At 52.5% G+C, this 26,637-nt stretch overlaps 2 protein-coding genes across 3 annotated transcripts; both read left to right on the top strand.

The window, feature by feature from the left end:
* The first annotated feature begins 360 nt into the window (after nt 1–360).
* LOC112124772 (actin filament-associated protein 1-like 1) lies at nt 361–8,124 on the top strand. 2 transcript variants are annotated; one of them, XM_026658052.2, is made up of 4 exons: nt 361–447; nt 5,105–5,265; nt 5,807–5,917; nt 6,047–8,124. In XM_026658052.2, the coding sequence occupies exons 1-4, from the start codon at nt 399–401 to the stop codon at nt 6,071–6,073; spliced, it is 348 nt and encodes a 115-aa protein (XP_026513837.1). In that variant the 5' UTR covers nt 361–398; the 3' UTR covers nt 6,074–8,124. The 2 variants fall into 2 exon arrangements, with proteins under 2 accessions (XP_026513837.1, XP_029768699.1); XM_029912839.1 differs by lacking the exons at nt 5,807–5,917; nt 6,047–8,124 and having other exon boundaries at nt 5,105–5,756.
* A 1,100-nt stretch (nt 8,125–9,224) lies between these two features.
* FAM160B2 (family with sequence similarity 160 member B2) lies at nt 9,225–26,631 on the top strand. Its single transcript, XM_026658037.2, has 17 exons — nt 9,225–9,349; nt 10,137–10,215; nt 12,383–12,552; nt 15,470–15,574; nt 16,110–16,232; nt 17,247–17,480; nt 17,670–17,866; nt 18,554–18,662; nt 19,839–19,915; nt 21,360–21,555; nt 22,378–22,547; nt 22,630–22,767; nt 23,860–23,950; nt 24,391–24,534; nt 25,339–25,479; nt 26,015–26,115; nt 26,505–26,631. Exons 1-17 carry the CDS (start codon nt 9,305–9,307, stop codon nt 26,608–26,610), a joined length of 2,226 nt encoding a protein of 741 aa, XP_026513822.1. The 5' UTR covers nt 9,225–9,304; the 3' UTR covers nt 26,611–26,631.
* Nucleotides 26,632–26,637: the final 6 nt, after the last annotated feature.

Below are 26,637 nucleotides of genomic sequence, written 5' to 3'. Positions count from 1 at the left end.
GCTCGGCTCCCACGTCTGCCACGGCACATGCTGAGAGGGTATTGCTGCCTCCCTGGGACGGGCTGGCTCCAGTGGGTCTCAGGGTGGCACATGTGTAGAGGAGTGCCCCTCTGCTTCTCACTGCCTGTTACAGAACAGCTCCTCCCCCTTGGCCCTAGGCATGTCCAGGATTCCCCTGGACCCAGGCACAGAGCAGCTCCGTCTCTAGGTTGGTTCAGCATGCCTTGAGGGGGAATCCCTTTCTGAGTGCTCACGGTCACACAGCCTTTGACCCCTTTCTCTCCCATGCTCTTCCAGCTGCTCCTCCAGCCAGCCCGGGCAAGTCTCCGAATGAGCAGTGGGTAGAAGTGGCCCCGGAGCTGAAAAACCGGGATTTTTTCCAGTCTCAGCGGACGCTGATGCAGCCCGAGAGGAAGGGCGCCCCAGACAGCTTGGATTTCTTAATTGGTACGATCGCTGCACAGCCTCAGGCAGGTTGCTGACCCCCTGCCCCTGTGCCAGGGGTCGGCAAGACTTACCCAGTGCAGGAGAGGGCTGGGAGGGTTGAGCCATGGTTGTTGTCAAGGTTCCCTCCTGTCATGGATTGTGGGGGGACACAAGGTCCTGCACCCCCGGCTTCCTGCGATTCACCATGACTCTCAGCCAGCCAGTAAAGCAGAAGGTTTATTTAGACGACAGGAATACAGTCCAAGACAGGTCTTGCAGGCACAGACAACAGGACCCCCCTCGGTTAGGTCCATCTTGGGCTCCCAGGGCGCCCCAGCCCCCTTGGGAGGTCAGAGCCCCGTTTGCCTCCCAGCCAGCTCCCCAGCCAGCTCCTGAAACTCTGCCTTCAGCGACCCCTCCCACAGCCTTTGTTCAGTTTCCCCAGCAAAGGTGTCACCTGGCCTCTAACCCCTTCCTGGGTTCTCATGTTACATGCTCAGGTATTCTCCCTCGGTCAGTCTCCCATCCCCCAATGCAGACTATCCTAGCCACACTCCCCTGTCAGCATTTAAAGACCACATAAGAACAGTCCCAGTTCGTCACATCTCTCCCCCCTTCGAGACCGAACTGAGCGGGGTCACTTTAGCCAATGACCTGGGGAAGTTCGAACCTACCCACGTTCCCATGGATGCTCCAACATCCCTCCCATTCCTTGGTGAGAATTACACCAGGCCCCTCCAGTTTCACGCCTCCTTAGGTCAGGTGTGCTCGATGGCACTCGTAGTTCGCATATGGGAAGGTTTATGCGGCCTGTGCCCTTTTCCCACCCCAATACCCCTGGGGTTCCAACTGGGCTGTGGTCTTCTCCCAGCGTTCCAGTCTGGAGGTCTGTGATTCGGGCTCTTTTGGTTCAGAGCCCCCCTTTTAACCTTGGCCACCCTCCGGAAAGGCTCCTCTATGCTGGGCAAGGGTCCTAAAGCCATTTTCCCCTTGTCCTGGGCCTTCCTTCCCCTTTGACACGGGTCACAGGATCGGCAGTACTGTCGGACAGTAACAAAGACCCCAGGCCAGTAAAAGCTCCGTAGCAGCCTCTGCTGGGTACACCAGGTTCCCTGGTGCCCTGAGAGGGGAATGTCATGGGCCCGGTACAGCAGCTGGCGGCGATACTTCTGGGGTACCACCAGCTGCCTCCTGATCCCCCCGACTCCATTTTCCCTGGGGGAGCCCATTCTCGGTACAGGAACCCCTTCTCCCACAGGAACCTTTTCCGGCCACCTCTTCCCATGGTCTGTACCGCACTGAGGTCGGCCAGGTCCCTTGTCTTCCGCAAGGAGGGATCTTTCTGCACCTCGGCCTGGAACTCAGCAGCTGGGACAGGGATGGCCACCTGCTCTCTCTCGCCGGCTGGGTCTGAAGCTGCAGCCTCCCTGAGTCGTGTCCCTGGGTGTTCCCTCCCCATCAGGTTAGGGTCCTGCGCCTCGGGCAAGGCACCCTCCCCAAGGTCAGGGCGCAGTGCCCCTCGCCGGCTCTGACTCCGGGTCACAACCAGGGCACCCTGGGGGTTGCTTGGCCAGTCCTCCAGGTCCCCCCCCATCAACACCTCAGTGGGCAAATACAGGTGTACCCCCACGTCCTTGGGGCCCTCCTTGGCCCCCCACTTCAGGTGTACCCTCGCCACGGGCACTTTGACTGGGGTCCCGCCCACCCCCGTCAGGGTCAGGTAGGTGTTGGGCACCACCTGATCTGTGGCCACCACCTCGGGCCCGGCCAGCGTCACCTCTGCGCCCGTATCCCAGTATCCATTGACCTTCCTCCCATCCACCTCCAGGGGAACAAGGTACTCTCTCCGGAGGGACAGCCCCGCGCCCACCGTATAAACCAAAAACCCTGAGTCTGGAGCATCCAGCCCCCCAGAGGAGCTGGCCTGGAGCTCTCCTCCCTCCTTAGCAGGTGGTACTCTGCCAGCCCCCCTTCCCTGGGAATGCTGCCTCTCGTCCGACTGGGTCTCTACCCAGTCAACCCTCTGTGGCTTGGGTCCGCTCAGTCTGTCCCTGAGCCTGATGCACTGGGCCCGTATGTGGCCTCTTTGGCCACAGTGATAGCAGCCCATGTCCCATGGGTCCCCTCGAGTGGGTCGGATGGCCCTGACGCCGGATGTTCCCCTTTGATGGGGGTTTTCCGTATTTTCCCGCTGGGAGGTCCCATGGTGACTCTCTCTCTGCGTTGTGGTGGGACTGTTCCTTTGGGACTCCTCCCTGTTATCCCCTGACTGGCTCTTTACAAACTCATCGGCCAGCCGGCCTGCATGTCGCGGGTTCTCTGGTTTTTTGTCCCTCAACCACAGCCTTAGGTCGGATGGGCACCGCTCATACAGTTGCTCCAGTACCAGCAGTCTAACCAGGTCCTCCTTCGTCTGGGCCCCATCTGCCCACTTGCTGGCGTATCCCTCCATGCGGACGGCTAGTTGCAGATACGAGATCTCAGGGGTTTTATCCTGACTCCGGAACCTTTCCCGGTACATCTCAGGAGTCAGCCCAAACTCACGTAGCAGGGCCTTTTTGAATAGTTTGTAGTCCCCTTTCTCCGCCTCTTCCAGTTGGCGGTACAATGCCACGGCTTTGGGGTCCAGTAAGGGGGTGAGAACCCGGAGTCTGTCTGCAGGATCAACCTGGTGCAGCTCGCAGGCCGTCTCAAAGGCATCCAGGAAGTCATCCATGTCCTCCCCCTCCTTACGTGGGGCCAGGATGCACTTATCAAAGCTCCGTGCAGTCCTCGGTCCCCCCTCACTCACTGGGGAGCCGGGGGTTCGCTGCCCCTCAGTCTCGCCAGTTCCAGTTCATGCTGATGCTGTCTCTCTTCATGCTGCTTCTGTTTCTCTTTCTCCTCCCGTTCATGCTGTCTCTGTTGTTCACGATCTGCCAGCTCTCTCAGTTTTAGCTCTTTCTCCCATTCTAGCCACTTCCGCTCCACGGATGCTGAGTGTCGCCGGGAGGATCCCCTGCTGGCCGGGGGGGGTCACGGTGCCCTCGGTATTTGTTGGGCTCCTCCCCACCCTTCCCCTAGGCATAGGAAGGAGGGGTCTCGGGAAGCCCTCAGCAGCCGGCTGACCACTCCCAGCTGGGACAGACACTGGTGCCTGCGCTGCATCTGCCAGGCTGCTTCCCCCAGAGACAGGGATCAGTTCATTCGAGCGATCTCCCTCCTCCAGCTGGGCAATGAGCTGTTCTTTGGTGAGCCTCCCACTGTGCAGTCCCCTCTGCTTGCACAGCTCCACCAGGTCGCTCTTAAGCCGCTTGGCATACATCTTCCTGCTGGCCACTCACAGGCCTGTGTGCTCACCGCTCCCCAGTTTCCAAGGAGACCCCTAGTGTGCCAGCCCTTCTCGAGGTCACCACCTCTCTGCCAGGGTCGAGCTGCAGACTCCTCCTCCCCTGGGACCACTCGCTGCGATCCCCCAGGGGACCCTGTTACTGCAAAAGTCCTTCTCGCTGGTCACACACTCCCAGGGGTGAATCGCCCCCTGAAACCGTCTCTCTCAGCACGCCTGGTCCCAGTCAATCACCCTTCGTTTTACTGCTCCCCAGTCACTTACTGCAGGAAGCGCCATCCACGGGGTGCAGCAGATCCCGCCACTGCCACCAGTTGTCACGGATTGTGGGGGGACACAAGGTCCTGCACCCCCGGCTTCCTGCGATTCACCATGACTCTCAGCCAGCCAGTAAAGCAGAAGGTTTATTTAGACGACAGGAATACAGTACAAGACAGGTCTTGCAGGCACAGACAACAGGACCCCCCTCAGTTAGGTCCATCTTGGGCTCCCAGGGCGCCCCAGCCCCCTTGGGAGGTCAGAGCCCCGTTTGCCTCCCAGCCAGCTCCCCAGCCAGCTCCTGAAACTCTGCCTTCAGCGACCCCTCCCACAGCCTTTGTTCAGTTTCCCGGGCAAAGGTGTCACCTGGCCTCTAGCCCCTTCCTGGGTTCTCATGTTACATGCTCAGGTATTCTCCCTCGGTCAGTCTCCCATCCCCCAATGCAGACTATCCTAGCCACACTCCCCTGTCAGCATTTAAAGACCACATAAGAACAGTCCCAGTTCGTCACACCTCCCCACTCTGAACTCTGGGGTACAGATGTGGGGACCCGCATGAAAGACCCCTTAAGCTTATTTCTACCAGCTTAGATTAAAACTTTCCCAAGGCACAAATCCTTTCTTTGTCCTTGGACGGTATTGCTGCCACCACCAAGTGATTTAGACAAACATCCAGGGAAAAGGGCACTTGGAGTCTCTGTTTCCCCAAAATATTCCCCCAAGCCCCTTCGCCCCCTTTCCTGGGGAGGCTTGAGAATAATATACTAACCAACTGCCTTTAATAAAAGTACAGACCAGACCCTTCATCTTTAGGACACTAAAATCAGCCAGGTTCTTAAAAAAAGAACTTTATTATAAAGAAAAAGGTAAAAGAAGCACCTCTGTAAAATCAGGATGGAAGGTAATTTTACAGGGTAATAAAACCCCTTACAGGTAAAGGAGGGATTTTATGCTACCCTTAGCTGTATGGTTATGACAGGTGTCCTGCGACTCTCGGGGCATGGCTGTAACCCAGAGTGAGTCAGGGTGGCAGGATTGGGCCTTCAGCTTGCCACGTGGGTTCACATGGTTCCACGATCTGCCTTCTTGCAGGTAAGAGGGCCTTCCCCAAGCTGGAGGAGAAGGTAGGGCAGCTGGAAAGGGCGTGCCGGATGAAAACCAGGCTGAAGGCCGGCTCGGAGATGAACCTGCTAGCCATCGGCAAGTCTCTGAAGGGCCACATAGCCACCGCCACCAGCTCAGCAGGCTCCGAGGTAAAGGAGGATGAAGCAGGATGGGTGAGAGCCAGACACTGGGCAGCCATGAGACAGAACAGTTGGGGGCTAGAAACCAGCAGGGGCTGTCCTAGGGCTTCCTGCCTTTCTCTTCTCCCATCCCTTACCCAGCGACTTCTCTTCTCCCTCTTTCCCTCTCCTTATTCTGCTGCGTCTCTCCCGTTCCTTGAGAAAGTCAGGTCTAGCTTAGGTCCTTCTTTCTTGCCTTTAGACAAGGTGGGGAGGTGATTCCATATGGAGGGGAGCCCCTAGACAGGGGGAGAGGTCTGACTAGAGACTGAGCTGGAATGGCCCTAGAGCAGTGGTTCTCAACCTATTTGGCCCTGAGGATGTCACATGGGCTGCAGCTCTGTGCTGATTGGGCCGCAAGCGGCTCACGGGCCACAGGTTGCGAACCACTGCCCTAGAGCCTCTGTTCACAGGCCGTGCAGGGTAGGCAGCTAACCCCCAAGACAGGTTGGAAAGAAGGGCAAAAGGGGGCTCCCACCCCCACCCCTCTTCTCTCTACCCTTGTACGCAGGGTTCCTTCCTAACACCTCTGCTGAAACGCACCACCTCCACCAAGAGCGCCCTGAGGCGAGCGCCCTCCGTGGTCATCATTGAAAAGGGGAAGGTTCTGCAGAAGAGAAAGGTACTGAGGGGCATCCCCTCTGCTAGGGAGAGTCACGCTGGGTGCGGGGGGAAAGGCCTGGCTCGCCTAGCACCCCCTCCCCCCTCAGGACATGGGAATAATTGTCCTTTCTCCATCTGTCTCTTTCAGGAATGGGAGATGAAGTCTGCCATGTAATCAGCCCCTTCCACCCGCTGAGCGTTCCCAAAGGCAGGAGACATTGCACTGTACATATACATATCAGACCGTGCGTCTATATATATACCGTTAACGCTGCATGTGGATCATGCAGAATAAACTCTGAATCTCTCCTTTTTTTTACCATAGTTATCAATGTTACAATAACTCTTTTTTTTTTTTATTTTTATTTTTAAACTGACTGGATTTTTATAGGTTGTCTGCAATGGCACTGAAATGGGGAAAGAGGGACCGGGCTGGGTGGGGGAGGGCTCGCCCCAGCATTACCGGGTCCGGACTCTTCACAGCAGCATATCCATCTGGTACCATTTTCCAGGGAGCGATTCCAAAGTGGCTTGCAAGCTCATTAGCCACCAGCACTCTCCTCCTTGCAGTTGATGTGACAGAGGTGGAGCCGAGATGGCTTCTTTGTTTTTATTTACGGAACCTTCCTGCAGCTTCAAATTGCATAGGCTGGTGCTTCAGAAGACAGTTCTCTTGAATGCCTCCTGACACACGAGATGAAAGATGAGAGCAAACGTGAACAACAGCTTCCCATGGTGTTAGACCCTAAAGAAAGTGGAGATACAAAGAGGATGCTCTGGGCTACCTAGCCAGGTGTTCTTGAGTCCTTTGAAGTCTTTCATGGATCTCCTCCACTCCTCTTCCTAGCAAACACCTTTCTCCATAGAGATGTCAGCCCTACTTTTGGTTTCCAGATAGACACAGATGTTTTACGGTGCAGGGATGGAATGATGCAGCTCTTTGATAACATTACATGCATTGTGCAGCTGGGCATGTCTGAAATCAGAAGAAGAGTGCTTCTAACTGGGTACGCTGGCCATACACCCAGGAGTCTAAACGGGAGGAGGAGGCTGCCAGGAGGTGTGCATGCTACCCTGCTGCGCTGCCTCTGGCCAGCTGTTCTTGGGAGCCCGCATGCTGGAACTGAAAGGGAAGGAACATGAGCGGGGACCGAGAAGTGTGGGAGCTGCTTTTAAAGTGGTCACAGGCTCTGCTAAGAGGAGACAACAATTTCTGTAGCCATTTAGAGATGGGCAGTTCACTTCTTTTTGAAACATCAGAGTCCAATGAGCTGTGGAACGACTGTAGGTGCCCACTGTGGTTTAGTGGATCGAGCACAGGCAGGGAGTCAAGACGGCTGGGTTTTGCCCTTGGGCAAGTCTCTTCCCCTCTGTGTCCCTCAGCTTCTCCCTCAGTCAAACAGGCCTAATGACACTGACCCACCTTCATAAAGCAATCTGAGATCTGCTGCCATCAGCACCAGAGCAAGGGCAAAGTCTGGTTAGTAACTCTCTCCCAAGCCTGAAAGCTCAGATGCCCAGTGAATATTTAAGGCTGAGACATGGACACAACTTTCATTACAGCAAGCGGCATGAGAGTAACTGCATTGAGAATAGTGTAAACACAGGAGCGTTGATTGTATTTATCTTTATAGGGACTCAGTCAGCTTCAAGGTAATATGTTGTGAATAAACTAGTGTCTTGTGTTACAAATAACACCTTAGGCGATGAAAAGAATTTTTCAAAATATAGAGAACATATTGTTATTTATGTTCTTCGGCCAAGACTTGGACAACGGAAATCAATTTCTCGTCACTTTCATTGTCTGGTTCTGATCTGCAATCAGAGCTGCCTTCCCCTGGGCCTGCCGAGAGCCATATTGACGTCAACAAGGCTGCAGTTGGCCCAGTGTGACAGCCACCCCAACACACCTGGGATTGAAACAGATGACACCTCCAGAGCTAAAAGCCTGAGTCACTCCAGCTGGGCTATTAGAGATTCCCATCCTCAGTGGAGCACAGAGAGGAACTCATACCACACAGTGCCCAGTGGGTTTCATAAGGGCTTGCTCATGCAGAATCAGTAACTTACAGGATCCGGGTATAAGAACCTGACCGTAATCTAAAGCAAAACAGACTTTGTTGATTTCCATTGCATGGTGCTGCAATGTTTAGGTTGCAAACACTGCAGGGGAACTGTTATTTGTTTAAAAGCAACTGTTTGCATCAGATTTTGTTTTGTAATTGTAGAAATATTTTTTCTAATGTTCTTGAGTTTTTTAAAAACATGCTTTTGCCAAATTGAAAGGGGGGGGGAGAGGAAATGTTAAGTTGACAGTGTGCCTTTAAAGATCCTTTGTGTAACTCATTAATTCAGAAAGATGTGAGGGTTAGATGCGGGGGGGATGTCTTTTTTGTTTGTTTTTTGCTGGGGTTTTGGGTTGTTTTTAACAAACTGTCATGTCAAATAAATGTTTCAAACCCCACCTTTTATCTTGTAAAATGCATGATGCTTGGAGGGGTTTCCTTTAGTCAGGTTTGTGCCGTGATTTTGTGATTGGGAAATATTGATTAGGAACACGGCTGAAGTTCAACGGACATTTTGGTTCTGACCCAGAGTGAGATTAAAATCCAGGTGAGGTGAAAAAAGCTGGTGCATGAAACGGCTGGATCCCCAGTTCTCCTACCCCACCCCACCATCTCTTCAAGTTTAAAAATAAGACATCCACTGCTGGATGGAAATAAGGGGAAACCACACGGAAAACAAGAGAGAGCACTTTACTTTAAAGGATGTTTTAGGGAAACACCACTTCCCATAGCATAGCCGTGGATTTTTTCTCTCAAGGGCACAGTTCTGCTGCCCTCTGGCATACAATGCAATTGGCACAAGCAACCGTTGAATGTTTAAAATGGTACTTATCAGTTTTAATGCATTTTCAGTACATCTTAAAATAAAGGGGTGGGGGTCACCCTATGCCCTCCTGACTCCCTCCCCCAGCTCCCCCACATCCCCCATGCCCTCCTGACCCCTGATCCCACCCCCAGCTCCCCCATACAGCCCTGGCCCCTTCCCCAAGCTCCCCCTGATCCCCAGCTCCCCCATAACCTCCATACACCCCTTACCCCAGCTCCCCCATAGCCCCCCTGACTCCTTCCCCCAGCTCCCTCGACCCCCACCCCCAAATCCCCCATGCCCTCCTGACCCCTTCCCTCCCCCATAGCCCCCTGACCCCCTCCCCCAGCTCCTGCCGTTTTGAACCTGCCCCGCCCGCCTCACTCCCTCCCAGCTTCCCCCCGCCCCCTTTTCTTCTCCCCGCCCCGCCCCGGCCTCCCGCACAGGCCGCCGGGTGGAACCCGGGTTTCCGTCTGCTCGGGCCGGGTCCCCCCGTCGGTGGCCGGGATCCCCCGGCGGGCCGGGCGGCGCCGCCATGTTCAGCCGCCTGGGCGCCTTCCTGCAGCAGGCGGTGGAGACGGTGAGGGCCCGGCCGGGGGCGGCTCCGCGAGGGAGCGGGGTGCTCGGGGGTGGGGCCCAGGGGGTCGGCTGGAGAGCAGGGCACGGGGAGTGGGGCTTGGGGGGCGTCTCCCGGGTTAGGGTTGGGGGGGCGGCTCCCAGGGGGCTGGGGGGCGCCTCCAGGGGTCAGGGTCGGGGGGTGCCCAGGATTGATCTCCCCCCCCGGTGTCGTTGGGGTCAGGGGATGGGGGCTAACTCCTGGGGCCAGGGTACTGGGGTGGGCACCCAGGATGGACCCCCCCCCCCAGGTGTCACTGGGGTCCCGAGATGGGGCAGTCCAGGGAACTGGGGGGTCTTCCAAGAACCTAGATGTAGGATCTGGGTCGGGCCCCCAAGGGTGTCATTGGGTGTCAGGAGATGAGGCCCACAGGGGACTAGCGCTGGGGGAGGGCATCCTACAGGGTACCCAGGATGGGCCCCAGGGTGCTATTGGGTTCAGGAGATTGGTGCTCTTGGCGGGGGGCGGGGGGAGAATTGGGGCTTGGGGAGAGGAGGGGGGACAGAGAGGTGTCCCAGGAGTTATGGGGTTAGGGGTCAGGAGAGGGGCCCCAGGGCACTCTGCTTTGGGGGCTCCTCTCCTAACCCCCATGTCTATTGGGACAGGGGTTCCAAAGGAGCAGGATGCTACCGGGATGGGGGGGTCAGAAGGGGGAGACCCTCCTGTGAGTAGGGCCTGTGGGTGGATATGAACAGTGCCCTTCCCAAAGGGCTCTAGCTATCTACTAACGCCCGCACCCTCCTCTCTGCAGCAAGAGCCCAGCATTGACCTGCTGGAGGCATTCACCGAGCACTGGAAAGGGCTCACTCACTATTACCTAGAGACCACAGGTAGGTGGTGGGCGAGGCTGGGAGTCCGGGCTCCTGGGTTCTATTCCCAGCTCTGGGGAGGGTGGGGACTTTGCAAGTTAGGACTTCTGGGTTGTCTTCTCAGCTCTGCCAGTTGATGCTCCGTGAGACTTTGGAGAAATCCTTTTACTCAGCTTCCCTCGCTGTAAAAGGGAGACAACCAGACATAGTTGGGCATTTGTTGGGGTTAATTCATTAACGTGTACAAAATGCTTTGAGAGCCTTGGCACAAGAGTAGAACAAAATGTTAATGCCTCCATCATCCTCTTCCTGCGGTCAGTGCAGGACATTCCTGTGAGTGATAATGAAAGGCCTGCTGAATAGCCCATGAAAACCCTGCCAGGAGAAATGTTGCCTGCAACCATTAAAATGTGTACACGCTACTCTATGTATGGCACACGGGCATTGCTTCTTCCCACCAGAAGAACCACAGGGGGGTCGTGTCCCCGGGCATTTGTAGATATCTGATACTCCGGGGCCAGAGCCTTATAATAACCAGTCTCTGTTGCTCAGAGATGCTCTCTCAACGTTTTGAGAATGGCTGGCCTGCTCCTGCACTAAATGCTATGGCCAACATTTCTTCTTCTTGATACTAAATTAGGTCTGATTTACACAGAGATTTTGTACTAGGTGTTTTTTGTAACTGATATTCTATACTGCTGCAGCCCTAAGTGTGCGTACAGTTATACTGGTATAAAGTGCTTATCCCAGTATAGCTTAGTCCCTACCAGTGTAACTGCATCCACACTAGAGGGAGTTGTACTGCTTTACAGTTAGAGGCACGGTTATACTGGTACAGTTGTGGTGTGGTAAGAAGGCCTTAAGCCCCTAACCTTATTTAAATACCTAAAAATGGATTTATGAGCTTAACCTTAGACTTCCAAGTTTGCGAAACGTTGACCTTTGCTCTTGCCTAGGTCAGTGTTGTTGTTCTATTATAACATTGCTGCTTAGTGTCACTATAGCTAATGGTCCATCAAGGGCTCTGTTATAGGGATAATAATTTTTAAACCATCGTCCTAGTTGCTTGGGGTGCTACAGAGATAAATATCAAAGTGAAAATTACAGCTTGGAAGCCAAAGGGGAGAGGTTGGGAGGATATATGTTTTAAAGTTACCTCTGGAAAATAGAATTTTCTGATTATTTTTTTTTTAAATACGTAGGTCTGGGATGAAATGAATTGGTTGTTTGGGGTTTTTTTTGGGGGGGGGGGTTGTGTGTGGTTTTATACCTATTAACGTTCCCCCAAAGCTCAAACTTAGTTTAAAAAAGATCTCCGATTGAGAGGCATGATGATTTTTTAAAATTTTGTTTTTGTTAACTTCCTCTGGGTTCTACCAGTCCCTGAAAAGAAAACACCCACTTGTTTTTCTGTTGCAGGGAGGGGAAGGTTTTAAATTCACCATTTTGGAGTCTTTCACTGTGTCTTAGAATGAAGAGAAAATCTTTCTAAAAGGTCACTCCTGTGTGGTGTGGAACAGTGCCCTGTGTCCTGATGCCTGCAGTAGGAATTATGAATAAAGCATTGGCTTTGCCTGATTTTTTTCTTAGGGTTTGTTTCATTTGGGTCTTGGTTAGTGTAAGGCCTGTGACTGTGCTGCCCCAGGCTCTGATCTCATCAGCTCTCATGAGCTATGGCCCTAATCCCGCAAGCTGATCTGCTTGGGCATATCCCTGCGCTAACGTGGAGCTCCGTTGACTTCACTCTGACACAATACCAAACCAGTTCCCCAGCACAGAGGTGCTGGTTTCCAGCTGAGAAATAAAACTGAAGTCCTGGCCACTTGTGACAATCCCATGATGTTTTTACAAGTGTAAGGGTGTTGGCTCCAGGGTCTTGACTAAATTGCTTTTTGGGTAATTACATTCTGACTACTTCCCCTTACAGCTTCTGTTGGATATGCTTGCTATTCACTTCCTGTCCCAAACTACTATATCATTGCTGTGTTGTTGTAACCGTGTTGGTCCCAGGATATGCTGTGCACTATTAAAAGAGCTGCCATGTTCCATCTCAGAGTTACGGGGGGGTGTATATGAAGATGCTTTGGCCTGTATAAGTTTGATAGTCGAATGGAGCTAAAGCCTTAATGCCTGTTTTACCCAGCATGTAGCGTGTTTTGATTGGGATTTATATATTCCTTCTTTTTAGATGAAAACACCCCCGTTAAGGAGACCGATATCCCCTGGCGCCTGAAACAGATGCTGGACATTCTGGTGTATGAGGAGAAGCAGCATCCAGCAGGGGAGACAGGGCCTTGTTTGGAATACCTGCTGCAGCACAAAATCTTGGAGACCCTCAGCACTTTGGGGAAAGCAGAGGTGTGTACACCGTGTTACTCACCAAGTTAGCCATGCACAAGTCCAAGACCAGGGATGGGCAAACTACGGCCCGCGGGACCGTCCTGCCCGAGCCCCTGGCCTGGGAGGCTCGCCCCCGGCTCCTCCCCTACTGTTCCCCCTCCCCCGCAGCCTCAGGTCGCTCGCTCCGCCATCGGCACAACACTCTGGGCGGCGGGGCAGTTAGCACCTGGGGCAGCGCAGCTACAGAGCCCGGCCTGACCCGGTGCTCTGTGCTGCGTGGTGGTGGTGGCAGCGTGGCCCGGCTGTGCGGTAAGGGGGGAGGGAGCAGGAGGAGTGGATAGAGGGCAGGGAAGTTCGGGGTGGTGGTCAGGGGGCGGGGGTATGGATGATGGTCTGGGGGGGAAATGGGGATGAATGGGGGCAGGGGTCCCGGGGGGGAGTCAGGAAGGAGGGGGAATTGGATGGGGTGGCAGGGGGCAGTCGGGACAGGGAGAAGGGGTGGTTGGATGGGGCAGGGGTCCCGGGGGGGCCGTCAGGAATGAGAGGAGGGATTGGATGGGGAGGCGGGGGTCGGGGGTAGTCAGGGGACAGGGAGAGGAGGTGTGTGGATGGGGCAGGGGTCCCAGAGGGGCAATCAGGGAACGGGGTGGGTTAGATGGGGCAGGAGTCCCGGGGGCGCGGGGGGCAGATAGGAGGTGGGGTCCGGGCCACGACCCACTCCCCTAACCGGCACTCCATACAATTTACGAAACCCGATACGGCCCTCAGGCCAAAAAGTTTGCCCACCCCTGCCCAAGACAAACACCATTCATTGTCCTAGTGGTGGAACTGTTGATTTCAGTGACTATAAAGTCTGACTTGTTCACAGCAAAGAAGTATAATTTTAAGGAACTGAGACCAGGATAACATTTTTCAAAGCACATCCGTGATTAGGAGTCTGAGGTCCCAGTTTCAGAAGCCACTTAGGCTAGACTAGGACTTGGAAGGTGTAAGCAGCCTATTAGGCACATGGCCTTGTCTACACTACATGGTTAATACATGTTAGATAACACCTTTCAAATTCTAGGCTAGACAGCACCTTAAGAGCCTAAATCCCATTGACTTTCAGCGAGACTCAGGCCAGGTCTACACTAAAAAGTTAGGTTGACCCAGCAACGTCGCTCAGGGTGTGAAAAATCCACACCCTTGAGTGATGTAGTTAACCCCCGGAGTGGACAGCACTAGGTTGACAGAAGAATTTTTCCATTGACCTAGCTACTGCCTCTCAGGGAGGTGGATTAACTACAGGGGTGGGAGAACCCATCTCATTGCTGTAGTCAATGTCCACACTGAAGTGCTACTGCGGCTCAGCTGCAGTGATTCTAGTGAAGATCTAACCTAAGGCTTGGTCTACATCTAAAACTTAAGTCAACCTTGCTACATCGCTCAGCAGTGTGAAAAATTCACACCCCAGGTAAGACGTAGGTAAGACACCACTAGGTTGAAGAATTTTTCTGATCATCTAGCTACTACCTCTTGAGGGGTTGGATTTACTGCTGTGCTTCTGTCACTGTAGCAGGTGTCTACACTACAGCGCGACAGTGGCATAGCTGCAGCACTTGTAATGTAGACATACTCATAGGCTCCTAAGCACCTGAATCACTTTTGGAAATGGGACTTGGGCTCCTAAACCACTTAGGCAATTTCGAAAATTTTCCCCATATACTACAACCTTTGCTGATGTGAGCAGTGTTTACTCAGGTGAGTAGTCTCATTGACTCCATGATTGAGGGTTGCAGGATCAATCCTTTGATTTGCAGGAAAGAAGTGTTTTTAAAAGGACTTTATCAGAGTAAATATCAAAAGCTAAAAATTATAACCATACTAGCCTGTGTTACTAATAATAACTTGGCTTATTGTGCTATAAATAGTCTTTTTTTTTTTCCCCTAACACAAAAACAAGGAAACAGTAACTGGAAATATTAGTCTTTATTGTGTGTTTATAAAAATCAGTTGCATTCAGTACTGTCTACCCTTTATCTCTACTATGATTCATCCTTGCTTGTTTTTTTTCCATTTCATCATGTTATAGGACTTATGAATAACAAACCTTTTGAAAATGGAAAAATAATCTAATTGATTTTTTTCACCACAGGGCAGCTGAGAAGCTTAATTTATTAAAGTGAAGTTCATTAAGCAATATAAATACTTACCGAGAGAATTAATTAATGTTTGTGAAGCACTGTGAGGGCCTTAAAAGGTACATTAGAAGGGCAAAGCATTATTTATTTCTGCTGTTAGGGTATTTTTATGCATTGTGCGGAGCTGGGATAGTGATATAAGTCTGGTCAATTTCACTGCTGTTTCTAGTCAGTTTTTCAATGCTCAAATGATTGTTTTACCAGTGCTGCAGGGAAATATTTACTTCCTAAACCAAACCAGTTTTCGCTTACATTTGGGTTGTGAAAACGTGTATTCACACTGCATTTGGGAAAAGCTATTTGTAAACAAAACCTTGGTGTTTGTCTTAACATTATCCCAGAGCATTCCCTTTAATGTTCTCACAGTTCAGCTGGGCTCCAGTTTGTATCTCACACGCTTTCTTGATGGTTGCCTGAAGCAGGGACAGTGTAGCCTTACCAGATTATCTGATGATAAAATCAATAATAAACTGAATCTTGTTCTCCAAGAGCTTCAAAACCCTCTGTTCTTGGAATTTCCCTGCCCATGTAAACTTGAAAACCCTTGTGGCGTTTTAGCCTTCTGCACTAGCTGCAGTATATAGGGTGCGTATGGCTAGATGTTTGCAGCTCTTACCTCTGCCATGTTACATACATTCACTATCTATCTGTGACATACCGATTGGCTCAGACACTTTGTATCATGTTTCCTGTGGCACTGAAGGGGAATATTACTTAACTGCCAATTTACTTCGCTCTCTCTCCTTTGCTCTCAGTATCCTCCAGGCATGAGGCAGCAGGTGTTCCTCTTCTTCAGCAGAGTCCTGGGACAGGTGCAGCATCCACTGTTGCACTATCTGAATGTGCACAGACCTGTTCAGGTGAGCGCTGCTTCTGCTCTCTCTTTGGCTTGTCAAAGCCGCTTTCTGAGCTGTCTTACTGCAGGCAGTGTAAAGTGTGCTCCTTGCAGCGCTCGTCATACCTTCCTCACTCAGTGGTCTAGTGGCCTAAGTTTCTGATGAGCAGTGATGTTAACGTAGACCCCGTGGGGGGCCCAGTTCCCCACTGCTATGCACCTGGTGCTCTGTTACACCAGTGCAGAGTGGGTATAAAATATGACCGTTCTGATACCCAATTGATAGTGGTGTCAATCACTATACAGGGTTCAGGGCAATGATGAATACTTTGCTTGAATGTTACTTTGCCACAATGGGGGCTATTGCCCGCTCTTTTGTACATCAGTGGCTGTACGACTGATACGGGTACATATTCCTGGGGAGTGTGTCCAGCAGCTTCTAGTGAGGAGGGAAGAATGCCCGTCCCCGATGCCAGCAAACCCCGTTCAGCACTATGTAAGCTCAGTCCTACTCCCTCTTTTATCACTGTGAAGGCTGACCGCCCTGTGTCCTTCCTCAGAAGCTCCTTCAGTTCGGCAGCAATGTGCTAGGCTCTGCGACTGAGAAGGAAGAGGTACAGTTTGCCGCTGTTCTGTGTGCAAAGATCAAGCAGGATCCTGCTCTGCTCACATACATCCTGGAGGTAAGGAGTCCGCATTGGCACCTGCATGCCATCCCTTCCTTACAGCAAGGTATTGGCCACTGCTGGAGGCAGGCTTCAGGGACCAATGGGCTGATCTGCTAGGGTATGATTGCACAGTGGTCTGAATAACAGACAATTTCCACAGCATAGCAAGCTGTCAAATCTCACCTCCATATATCACAGACATTGCCTCAGTGCTGCATGCCCAGGGATGACGCTGAGCTCCTCTGCAGCTGAAATCTTGCTGGCTTCTTTAAAATTAGGCAAAGTGTCTAATCCGGTGCTGGTGCTGACCTGGATAGTTCCCATCTGACACCTGTTTTGAGGGCCCCTGGGTGAAGCGAGTTTGGTCAATCTCAGTCCAGTTCCCAGTGAGCTGGTGTTCGTGCCACGAAAATAGCCAGTGGTTGGCACTAATTGGCCCCTTGATTGGTAGTCTTAACAAAGAGACCATGGGTCAGGGATGCTCAGCACCCCTTTCCCGGGAGGGGGTCGGGGGGATGCATCTCTCCCAGATGGCTTGATGGGACGTGTGAAGCTTGCTTTGTCACTGCTGTACCTGTTCTGTGACTAGAAGGCCACATAGTCATTGATCAGGCAGTTTAGAGCGGAGGACTAGGATCTGGGATTCCTGGGCTCTCTTCTTAGCACCACCCTGGACCTGCTGTGTGACCTTAAACATATCTCTTCACTTCTCTGTACTCCCCCATCTGTGAAGTGGGGATAATATTTACTTCCCTACAGCACATCGGGGAGTTGTGAGGATTAATGTTTGCAAAGGGTTATGAGATCCTCTGTTGAAATGTGCTGTGTTGTTTTATTATCTGCTTAGCTAAGCATTTCTAGGTGTTTTTGCAGTATATACATATCTAAGTATGTTCAGGTACATATTGCACCTATCTAACTTTCTGGGTATTCGCTGTGTGTACCTGGGATCAGTCCTGTTTGTGTCAATGCTGGAAGCGCTATTGCTGTGATGCTAACTGCTCTCTCTCCTGTCTCTTTATTCTCAAGGGAAAGAATCTTCTAACTGGGAGCCCACAGGGAGATGCCGGCAGCAGCCAGGGAGAGAGCTTGGCTACCAACGGAGCCCTGACTGCATCTCCTGAGCAGGACAGAGAACGTTCCATGGGTGACGCCCCCTGCACTAGCCTGGCCAGAAAACCAAAGAATTCTGTCTCCAGCTCCTCCCCTCTGAGAAAGGAAAACAATCTGATCACTTCCTTAATCAACTTGTGCAAGAGCCAGGTACCGACATGGGGTGGGGGAAAGCAGAGGGGTGCCAGGTGGCGAGTAGGGAATGATCTTGCCTGTCAGTGGGATGGAGCAGATTAGTGTCAACCTTGGTGTTCCATTCACCCTTGAGCTGGGGAGGGGAATAAACAGGCTTGGTGCTGTGGTAACGTCTGTCTGTCTCTCTCTCTCTCTCTCTGGCAGAAGAGCAGGGTTGCACTAAAAGCTCAGGAAAACCTGCTGCTTCTCATAAGTGTCGCTCAGCAGGCAGCTGCCACGTACCTGGTACAGAACAGCGCCCTTTGCTGTCTGGTGACTGATCACCTGTGTGACCTGTACAATGCCGTCCCTACTTCAGCCGACCCTGCAGATATCCTCTCCCTAGAGAGAGTCAGCTGGAGGTAGGAAGTTGATGGGTCAGTAGGAAGATAAGGAGAGCCTGGGGTAAATCCATTCCCAGCCTCACCGCAAGGGAACAACCCTACCAGCTTTCACTCTTGGCCTTCTCCCTGGAAGTATTGGGCCCAGAGAAGACTAGTGAGATCTGTTCTGCAGGGGCTGCACCCCGGCTCCCATGGACCTTGGCAGGATTGAGCACCTCGCAGGCGTGGGTACATAGTGAGGCCTGCTAGGCTGTGGTATCCTCTCCAAGGGGGACTATGGGATGGCTCAAGCTGGGACTGTAAGTCCCTGGAGAATAGCAACAGTGTGGTGTCTGCCCTGGCTCAGGGGGTACAGCCCAACAGAGATCCTCAACCTCTTCCCTACAGGGACCCACTTAGCAATATGGGAAGAGCAGGGTGGTTCTCCCCCCTCCCCCCCCTCCCCCGGTGGGTCATGACCCCGGATGAGAACAGCTGGCCTTGTTGCGCTCTCGGGTCTTTTCCATCTCTGGTGTTCTATGCCATATGGGCCAAGTGAGGACGTTGAGAGAACTAGCAGCTTCCCTCACTGCTGTCACTCCAGAGAGGAGGCCTCTTCTCCTCCCCCCCCCCCCCCCCCCCCCCCCAAAATGTACCATAGCCCTTGGATGATGCTTTGGAGTTGATTCCTACAGTGTCCTTCACCCCCCTTGGATCTCTTTGCAGGTTGCAGAATAACTCCACCGATGAGGCCTCCTTCCCAGGAAAGGGGAGCCTGGATGCTTTCTTTAGCTGGTTAGATTACTGTGATCACCTCGTGAGAGAGGCCCACCCGGTAAGAAACAAGTGACTCCTCCCCATTGTTTGTTGTCTTAGATGAGCATTCCCATCTCCTCTGCCCCAGAGGGTGCAAGTCTCTAGAGCAAGACAAATATACATTTAAATATGTGGGGAGCCTGATATTTAAGGAATCTTAACTCGTCGTCTTAGCCCAACCCTAGATGCTGTTTCGGGCAGAGCCAAAGAGCCACTGATTTACAAGAATGGATTGGAAACTGGCTGAGTTACACTCATCCCATCTACAGCTAAACATCTTGTGCCCTTTACCTGATGAGCTGCTGGCAGTGGAGTTAGACTGCTGCAGCGTAAGCCAGCCTCACTCATATCTCTGCTAGAACTCAGGCCAGGCCACCTGTTTTCCTCCTGTATTTAGTAGACAACCTCATTAGGCCACTACTAATGGACTTACGAGCCACGGATGTGATGGTAGATGGGCCATTGGGAACCAAACTGTGTCTTGTCTTATGGCTAAAATTCTCCTTGGAGAAGACACCTATGGTGCCTTTTTGAGATCCACCAACTCCAGTGGCTCCTGGACTATTGCATCCTGGCTTTTGTGGCTTGGATTTTGAGTTTGCCATGTGTCCTGAAGTGTGTTAGGACAGCCTCAATTTCATCAGGCCTGTCTGTGAGTCCAGCTTGCCAGACAGCTGAAGATCTCTGTGAAACTGCATCAGAGTACGATGAAATTGCAATCCTTGTGTGATATTGTGAAGATCACTATGATGCATTATTGCCACACACAGCTGCAAGATGACAACATGCACTTGCTAAGGTCACAACAGGATTATTTTGTCCCTACGGGGACGTGTTAAAGGGTGGGAGCCATCCTGGATGACCCCAGTCTAGTGGTTTCTTTCATTTAAGAAGACTCCAGCATGTTCTGTCTCCATCTTCTAGCTACCAGGAAATGCTTTCCTTTAATAGGAGTGCCTGGGTCACTTGGTTCCAGAGTCTTTGTGTGCAAGAACCACATAGCATGTGTCAGCCCTGGCCAAGGAACAGTGACGTGGCAGTCACTCCCCATGTACGTCAGTGACCCCACCACGCCGAGAGAAACTTTAAGGAGCAGCAGAGTCTCTGCTCTTGTCATGCAGGAAGGAACTAGGGGAGTCGTAGGACTATCAGGCAGCTGGTAGCTCGTTACTGACTCTCTCTTTGTGACCATCAGGTAGTTGCAGATGCTGTAACGGAGGCCATTGGTGAAAAGCTCTTCCAGGGGATTCTGCAGCCACAGCTCTTGCAGATGTGAGTACACGTGTCACACAGGCTGAGGGGCCAACCGGCTGTTCACCAGCTTCCTGTGTAAACTGGGGTGGGGGGGGGATGTCCATGGTGTGAGGCTGAGCTGGTCTGGCACCCACACCAGGCATGAGAGGGAGGGAAGTGGGTTAGTCTTGTGGTGAAAGTAGGGATTTGGGAGTCAGGACCTCAGTTCTGTTTCTGGCTATGGCAGCAGCTGGCGTTAAATGAGTCACTGCTTTGGTGCCTCAGTTTCCCCATCTGTAGAATGGAGTTAATGCTGCATTCAGGCTGGTGAGGCTCAAATAATTCCCATTGGAAAAGTGCTTTGCGATCCTGGGATGGCAGGTGTGGTAGATAAGAGGGGTGCATGGTACTCCCGCAAGGAGGCAGCTCCCCGGCCACATGCGTCCCATCCAAACTTTTGTGGAAGTTAGTCTGTCTTTAAACAAAACAAAACAAAAAAATCCTCTTCCTACACTTCAGTGTAAAAGCGAAACCCCTGCCTGCAGCATGGAACATTCCACCAGAGGGATTCTAACCTGGTCTGCCAAGCTGGGGAATTTGAGTCTGGGAAGCAGAGAAAGTTCAATAGAGGGAAAGGCGGGAACATCTGAGCATGCTGGAGACGAGGCAGGGGTGTAAAATAAATGGATTAAGGGAAGAATCAGATCTCCTCTGTTGCAGGGAGTGGTTTTGGCACAGTTTTCTAATGCCTTTAGCTGTCATTCAAAGCGATGCGCCTTATTTTATCCACCCTAAGATAGGGTAGTGCTGAGGCCAGTGGTCAGTTCTAAAGCCTTCTCCTGCAGCTCATAGAGCCAGTGCCGCTGCTCAGGGCCCCTCCAAAGGCAGGAGCAGAACTGGCCCCTGACAAGATGGAGTTTCACACTTCGCTCTGCATTTCCAGGCCTTCAGTATTATTTTGGACTTTCTTCTATCCCTGCATAGTAAACTCCCAAACTCATTACACCTGGACTGCCCAGTCTAGCCTCTGGCTTTGGTATTGCCTTGACCCTTTTCATGCGCCCTCCGTCCGCTGCTGTGGTCCATACGCATCTCTAGAGAGACTTTCTCTTCGTGAGCTGGAATAGGTGGCTTTCCAGATATCACACTGCATTATTTTCACATTGCTCTTAGTGTCCCGGAGGCAGTGACATCTTAGGGTCAGAGCAAAAAATGAGGAGCGCGGGTGGAGTCCAGGGTTCTGTTCCCAGCTCTGTCATTTCCTGTCTCCGTGATTTGGTTTTCCCATCCATCAAAGGGGACGGTGCTACTGGCCCATCACAGGGGGTGGGTGGGTATAGAGCTTTATTTGTAAAGTCCCTAGAGGTCCTTGGGTGGAGATATTTCCTTTAGAGCACACGGCTCACTGTGCTGCATGTGTGCTCTGAGCAGCTGCATGGAGATGAGCAGCAGTATCTACTTTCTCTCCGCCATTATTTGGCAGGTCTGAACTTGGCATCCTCACCTCTACCGCAATGCTGACAGCCATGGTGAGGCAGATCAGCGCTCCTGCCCTGCTCCAGGAACTGGTGACATTCCTGCTGGGCACAGAGAGGCAGCCAGAAGCCATCACTGACTCTCCACAGCAGCACCTCCTGCGCTCTCAGCTGATAGAGCACTGCAACCACCTGTCTGATGAGGTGAGGTTGTGTCTGCATGCAGAGTTGCCACCTGCAGCCTCCCATGGCTCTGCCCCCCTCCTCTTCCCTCTCCGGTGGGACCCCAGACTCAGCTTTTACTAGCTAATCTCCCTCTTGGAATTTCAATGGGGGAAGCTGCTCTTCCTTCTGGACCATTTCCAGACCTAAGGCCCTGCTCCCTTGAGATCATTAGTGATGCTGTGGCACCCTGGTAAGAGTTGAGGTGTCCTGCCTTAGTTCCAGGCCAGGTCATTGCATTCGGTCTCCTTAAATTCCCCAGGCAGTTTGTCAGATACAGGATTTTTCACTCTCGGCCCTCAGCAGTCAGGCAGTGTTGCTGTGCGGTGGCTCCATCTCAGTGCTGGATGAAGTGATCCCTGTAGAATTTGTAAAGTGCTTTGGGATATTAATAACTGATGCAGTATCGCTCATCTAGAAGGATCCCAAACCACTTCAAACACTCCAGATTTACAGCACCCCTGGAATGCAGCCACCTCTAGGGGTTCAGCCCCCCTGCACATTGCATGCTGTACAACAGTAGAATGCTGGGGCAAACCCCTGCTCCTGTCAGCCATGCTATGAAATCTTTAATGTCCTCACCAAGCAGACAGGATCCCTTGTTTTTAAGGTCTCCTCTGAAAGACCCACCCCCAGCTAACTGCCTGGGAACTCCATGTATCAACCCTGGAAGGGATTATGGTCTGAGATGGCCCTGCAGGGAGTGCTGGGCTTCCTAGCTGCTGGGATAGAATGGCTGCGTTTTAGTGGCAAATGCTTTTCAGGGGAGTTTTAAAGACTTGTCCCATGATTCTGTCCCTGTAGATCAGCCTCGCTACCCTGAGGCTGTTTGAGGAGCTGCTCCGGAAACCCCATGAGCACATTGTATACAGCCTAGTGCTGAGAAACCTGGAGGAGCGGAGCTACATCCTGCGCAGCCAGCCGGGGCAGGAGGAGCGGAGCACCCACGAGCAGGAGCATTACGAGGACACACTGTAAGTGGACAGAAATGGGAAGCGCAGAACCTGGTGGGCACAAGCTGGGGCTGCAATGTAATGCCTGTTCCTGGCCTTGCAGGGAGCTGGAGGAAGATCCCTATTTCACCGATGAATTTCCAGATACAGGCTTACGGACATGTAAAAAGCCAATGGCATCCTCCCCCCGGGGGCCTGCCAGGCCTAATGAGAAGACAGATGTGAATGAGATTGTTCTCAGGTAGGGCTTTCCCTTGGGCTGTGGGGGCTAAGAATCACGAATGTTGGACCATGCATCCAATGTCCAGCACATCTTTGCCTCCCCTCCACAGGCTAGCTCATGGCTCTGATCGAGCCAGAAGGGTGGGGTGGCTTTGGGGAACCCAGATGCATGAAGGGCAGGTAGAGAAGAACTCAGTGCAATTCCACGGCAGCGCAGGCTGTGAGGACTGGGTGAATCCCCACTCTGGGAGCCCCTGCTCCAGCAAGGGCTCTGTGGACTGGTAGGCTCCCTGCTCCAGGGAACATGCCTGGGCTGGGGGGTCTGCTAGGATCCCTGCCCCACAGCAGCTAAGTGAAAATGCTAGTCTCTGAATGTCAATTTCACATAGTTCATTTCAGGAACAGCCTATTTTGCTGTTTGGAATGAAAGCAAGTTAAAAAATACCAAAACTTCTGGCAAACCCAACTCCCTGAGTTTTGGTCAGCTTGCATCCTGCCCTACCCAGAAGCCTTCCATAACAGGCTAGAGCTCTGTCTCCCAGGCCCTTTCCCATATTAGTAGCCATGCCAGGGGCCCATCTAAGCCTCCGGCTTATACATTGGGCTATTACTTTGAACTGCAAAGGAAGACCCCACACTTGCTCATTGTTGGGCATCCCATCTCCAGACAGTGTTTTTCTGGTACATTGTTACCAGGAGACCAGCCCTCCAGCTTTCACTAGCCTAAAGCTAATGGGCATTGGCTATCCAGCCCCACTAGAAAGCTTGGGACATCTTACTTAGCCTGCGCAGTTCACCACGGCTTCAAAGCCTGTGGCTGGGTAGCTTCACGACCAGCAGTAACCCAAGGAATGACAGCAGGGTAATCTGATGGTAGGTTTCATGGGGTACGGTGGTGCCTGCAGTAAGGGTCAGGAAGGAGCCTGTGCGATGGCTGGAAAGTTAAGTGCCTTATTGGGGAGACCACATTAGGAGCTTGGGATATCAGTCCCAATAGGCCAGGCACATTCTGCATCTACTGCATTCACTCCTTTCCCCCCTGGGCCTGGGCAACATCAGCATGGGGGAGATTTGTGTAGAGTACCAGCTCCTGTTGGCTTCTCTCTTTCAGTTTCCTGGGCCTAGTTCCTGATGAGGCAAAGACCTCCTCCTACCTGGAGGAGGCAGGATACGATACCTATGTGCACGATGCCTTAAGGCTGGTAGGTCATTGATGGGGTCCCCATGCCCTTATTCTTTGCTGCCCCTACTCCCGTCTCACAGCTCCCTTCCCATCAGGACTATCCTACCTGGCACACACAGCACTCACTCTGCCCCCCGTCTGTGCCAGACCTGGCTGAGATTGGGCATACCCACTGCTCAGACAGGGTGGCCGGTAGGGTTTCAAAGTCTTTCTTTTCCCCCTCAGCCGGGGCTTCCCTGTCCCATTCCAAGTGGAGATATAAAATGCCTTTGATCTTTAACAGTGCCAGCTGTATTGCCAATTGCTTTGCCAGTGCACCTGTCTGCCTCCCACACCCAGCAGTTTGGGCTGCTGGCCATGTTCAGCCTAGTTTTAGGGTTAAGAGCACATTTGAAGTCTGCTCAGAATTGCAGAGAGCACTTTGTCCTCCTTCATGGCCCCTCACGCTTCTTCTATCAGTTTCAGGAATGCTCTGTTAACATAGCGTCATGGAATTGGCCTCAGGCACCAAAACCTCTGGAGCCCTGTGACCCACAAGCAGCGTTTTATGAGGGCCACTTCCTGAAGGTGCTGTTTGACCGTATGACACGGATCCTGGATCAGGTAGGGTGAAAACTGCAGCCTTGTTTGGGGGATCGGGGAGCTGTAGTGGCAGCACTCTCTGCTTTACTCTGCTGGAGGTAGGGCTTCCTCTTTGGGGTAACCAATGAGCACCTAGCCATTTTGTAGGATACAAAGGTATCGGCTAGTGACCACAACACAGGACTGCGATCCTTGATCCTCCCAGATCTCCATTCCACCCCAAGGCTTCAGCCAAGTCGGTGGGGAAATGCAACTATTGAATTGAAACTGAGCCTCAACAGGGAAATACATTGTGTCCAGCTTTGTAGACCTGTCTAGCTGTAACAGCTTTGTTACTGAGACTTCTGTAACCTTGCAGGTGGCCTGCAAAAGCAGATAGCTGCCCCCATGAGCATAGTCCAACAGGAACACAAGTCACCATCAAAGACTGTAAGCTCTTTGGAGTAGGTCCTGATCCTGATTGGGGTTTGTGGGTGCTCCTGTAATACCAGAGATCCGCCTCACTGGAAGATGGTTTCAGGCTCTCGTCCTATTTTTAAATGAATAAGAGGGACACGAACCAAAGGCAGAGTCCAAGCCAGGCTGCCCCTACTGCAGGGGTTCTCAAACTGGGGGGGTCACGAGGTAATTACTTGGGGGGGGGTTGTGAGCTGGCAGCCTCCACCCCAAACCCCACTTCGCCTCCAGCATTTATAATAGTGTTATAAATTAAAACCACTTTTTATATATATTTAAGGGGGGATCACCAGTACAAAACTTTGAGAACCACTGCCTCTGCGAAGGCACTTCAAGGAAGCGATCTCATATTTTGTCTATGTTCCGCAGCCCTACGGACTGAACCTACAAATGACATCAGTGCTGTCCCGCCTGGCCCTCTTCCCGCACCCGCACCTCCACGAATACCTCCTGGACCCCTACCTGAACCTGGCTCCTGGCTGCAGGACGCTCTTCTCTGTACTCATCAGGGTAACTTCTCCCTATGCCAAGTCCTTGGTGGGGCATAGGGGTTCATGTAGATGTTAGTGTGCAACTTGGGGGGGGGGGGAGGGGAACAAGAAAACACAAAAAAAAACCCCCCCACCCCCAAAGCGCCGCCCCCCGGGGCTGAGGGTACGTCTATACCCAGCCGCTAGTTCGGTGGCAAGCAATCGAACTTCTGGGTTCGACTTATCGCGTCTTGTCTGGACGAGATAAGTCGAACCTGGAAGTGCTCGCCGTCGACTGCGGTACTCCTGCTCGGCGAGAGGAGTACCGCGGAGTCAACGGGGGAGCCTGCCTGCCGCGTCTGGACCGAGGTAAGTTCGAACTAAGGTACTTCGAACTTCAGCTACGTGAAGTTGCGTACCTTAGTTCGAATTGGGGGGTTAGTGTAGACCAGGCCTGAGTGGGCCCAGAGTAGAGTTCTGGACTCAGGGCAAGGCTGTATGTATGGAGTGCTCCGAACCCAGAGCTGGGGGGCACCTCTCCACCTGCAGGGAGCTAATTCTCACCTCCTCCCTAGGTGATCGGAGATCTGATGCAGAGAATCCAGCGGGTGTCTCAGTTCCCAGCCAAGCTGCTGCTGGTCCGGAGACAGTTAATGGGGCTGGTCCCTGAAGAGCAGTAAGTGCTTGTACTTGTATTGGGCTACATCAACTGGTGCCCTGCAGCATGTGTAACTAGGGGAACACAATATCTGTCTCAGCAGACATTAACCACCAGGGAAACTCCCCTCATCTCAGCACAGGGCCTCACTCCAGTGTGCTTGATACATTGGGGTAGCAGGGAATTAAGTACGAGCAGCCTCAAGATTGTTTGGTAACACTCCTGCCCAGTGCTTGTGCTCCACACAACAAGCCCCAAGCTGTGTTAAGCTGAGGCACTGGCTCCCACCCTTCTCCTTCTGCATGGGATCTGTTGGGGTGGTGGAACATCCTGCTCTCCAGGCAAGGGAGCCAGCTTCTCCCCCCTGTGCAGAGCACTCCTCAGCATTTGCTTTGGTTCCCTGGCAGGATCGATCACATGACCCTCTTCCAGGGAGTGGTGGTGCTGGAGGAGTTTTGTAAGGAACTGGCAGCCATCGCCTTTGTGAAGTTCACCCCTGAGGGCCCTGCGTGAGCCCAGCCTCCGGCTCTCCTCACCTGC

The sequence above is a fragment of the Terrapene carolina genome, unplaced genomic scaffold (genome assembly GCF_002925995.2).
Source record: "Terrapene carolina triunguis isolate 2854851 unplaced genomic scaffold, T_m_triunguis-2.0 Scaffold53, whole genome shotgun sequence".
Classification (NCBI taxonomy): domain Eukaryota; kingdom Metazoa; phylum Chordata; order Testudines; family Emydidae; genus Terrapene; species Terrapene triunguis.
The sequence above is the reverse complement of the archived record's forward strand: the minus strand, read 5'-3'. Positions and strand labels throughout refer to the sequence as shown.

What these genes read in the sequence shown, in the direction of transcription:
- LOC112124772 (XM_029912839.1), top strand. Translation starts at nt 399, where the DNA reads ATGCAGCCCGAGAGGAAGGGCGCCCCAGACAGCTTGGATTTCTTAATT. An exon ending in CAGCTTGGATTTCTTAATTG is followed by an intron (nt 448 to 5,104) that starts GTACGATCGCTG and finishes GCCTTCTTGCAG; the next exon opens with GTAAGAGGGCCTTCCCCAAG.
- FAM160B2 (XM_026658037.2), top strand. Translation starts at nt 9,305, where the DNA reads ATGTTCAGCCGCCTGGGCGCCTTCCTGCAGCAGGCGGTGGAGACG. An exon ending in CTAGAGAGAGTCAGCTGGAG is followed by an intron (nt 17,867 to 18,553) that starts GTAGGAAGTTGA and finishes ATCTCTTTGCAG; the next exon opens with GTTGCAGAATAACTCCACCG. An exon ending in TGCACGATGCCTTAAGGCTG is followed by an intron (nt 23,951 to 24,390) that starts GTAGGTCATTGA and finishes TTCTTCTATCAG; the next exon opens with TTTCAGGAATGCTCTGTTAA.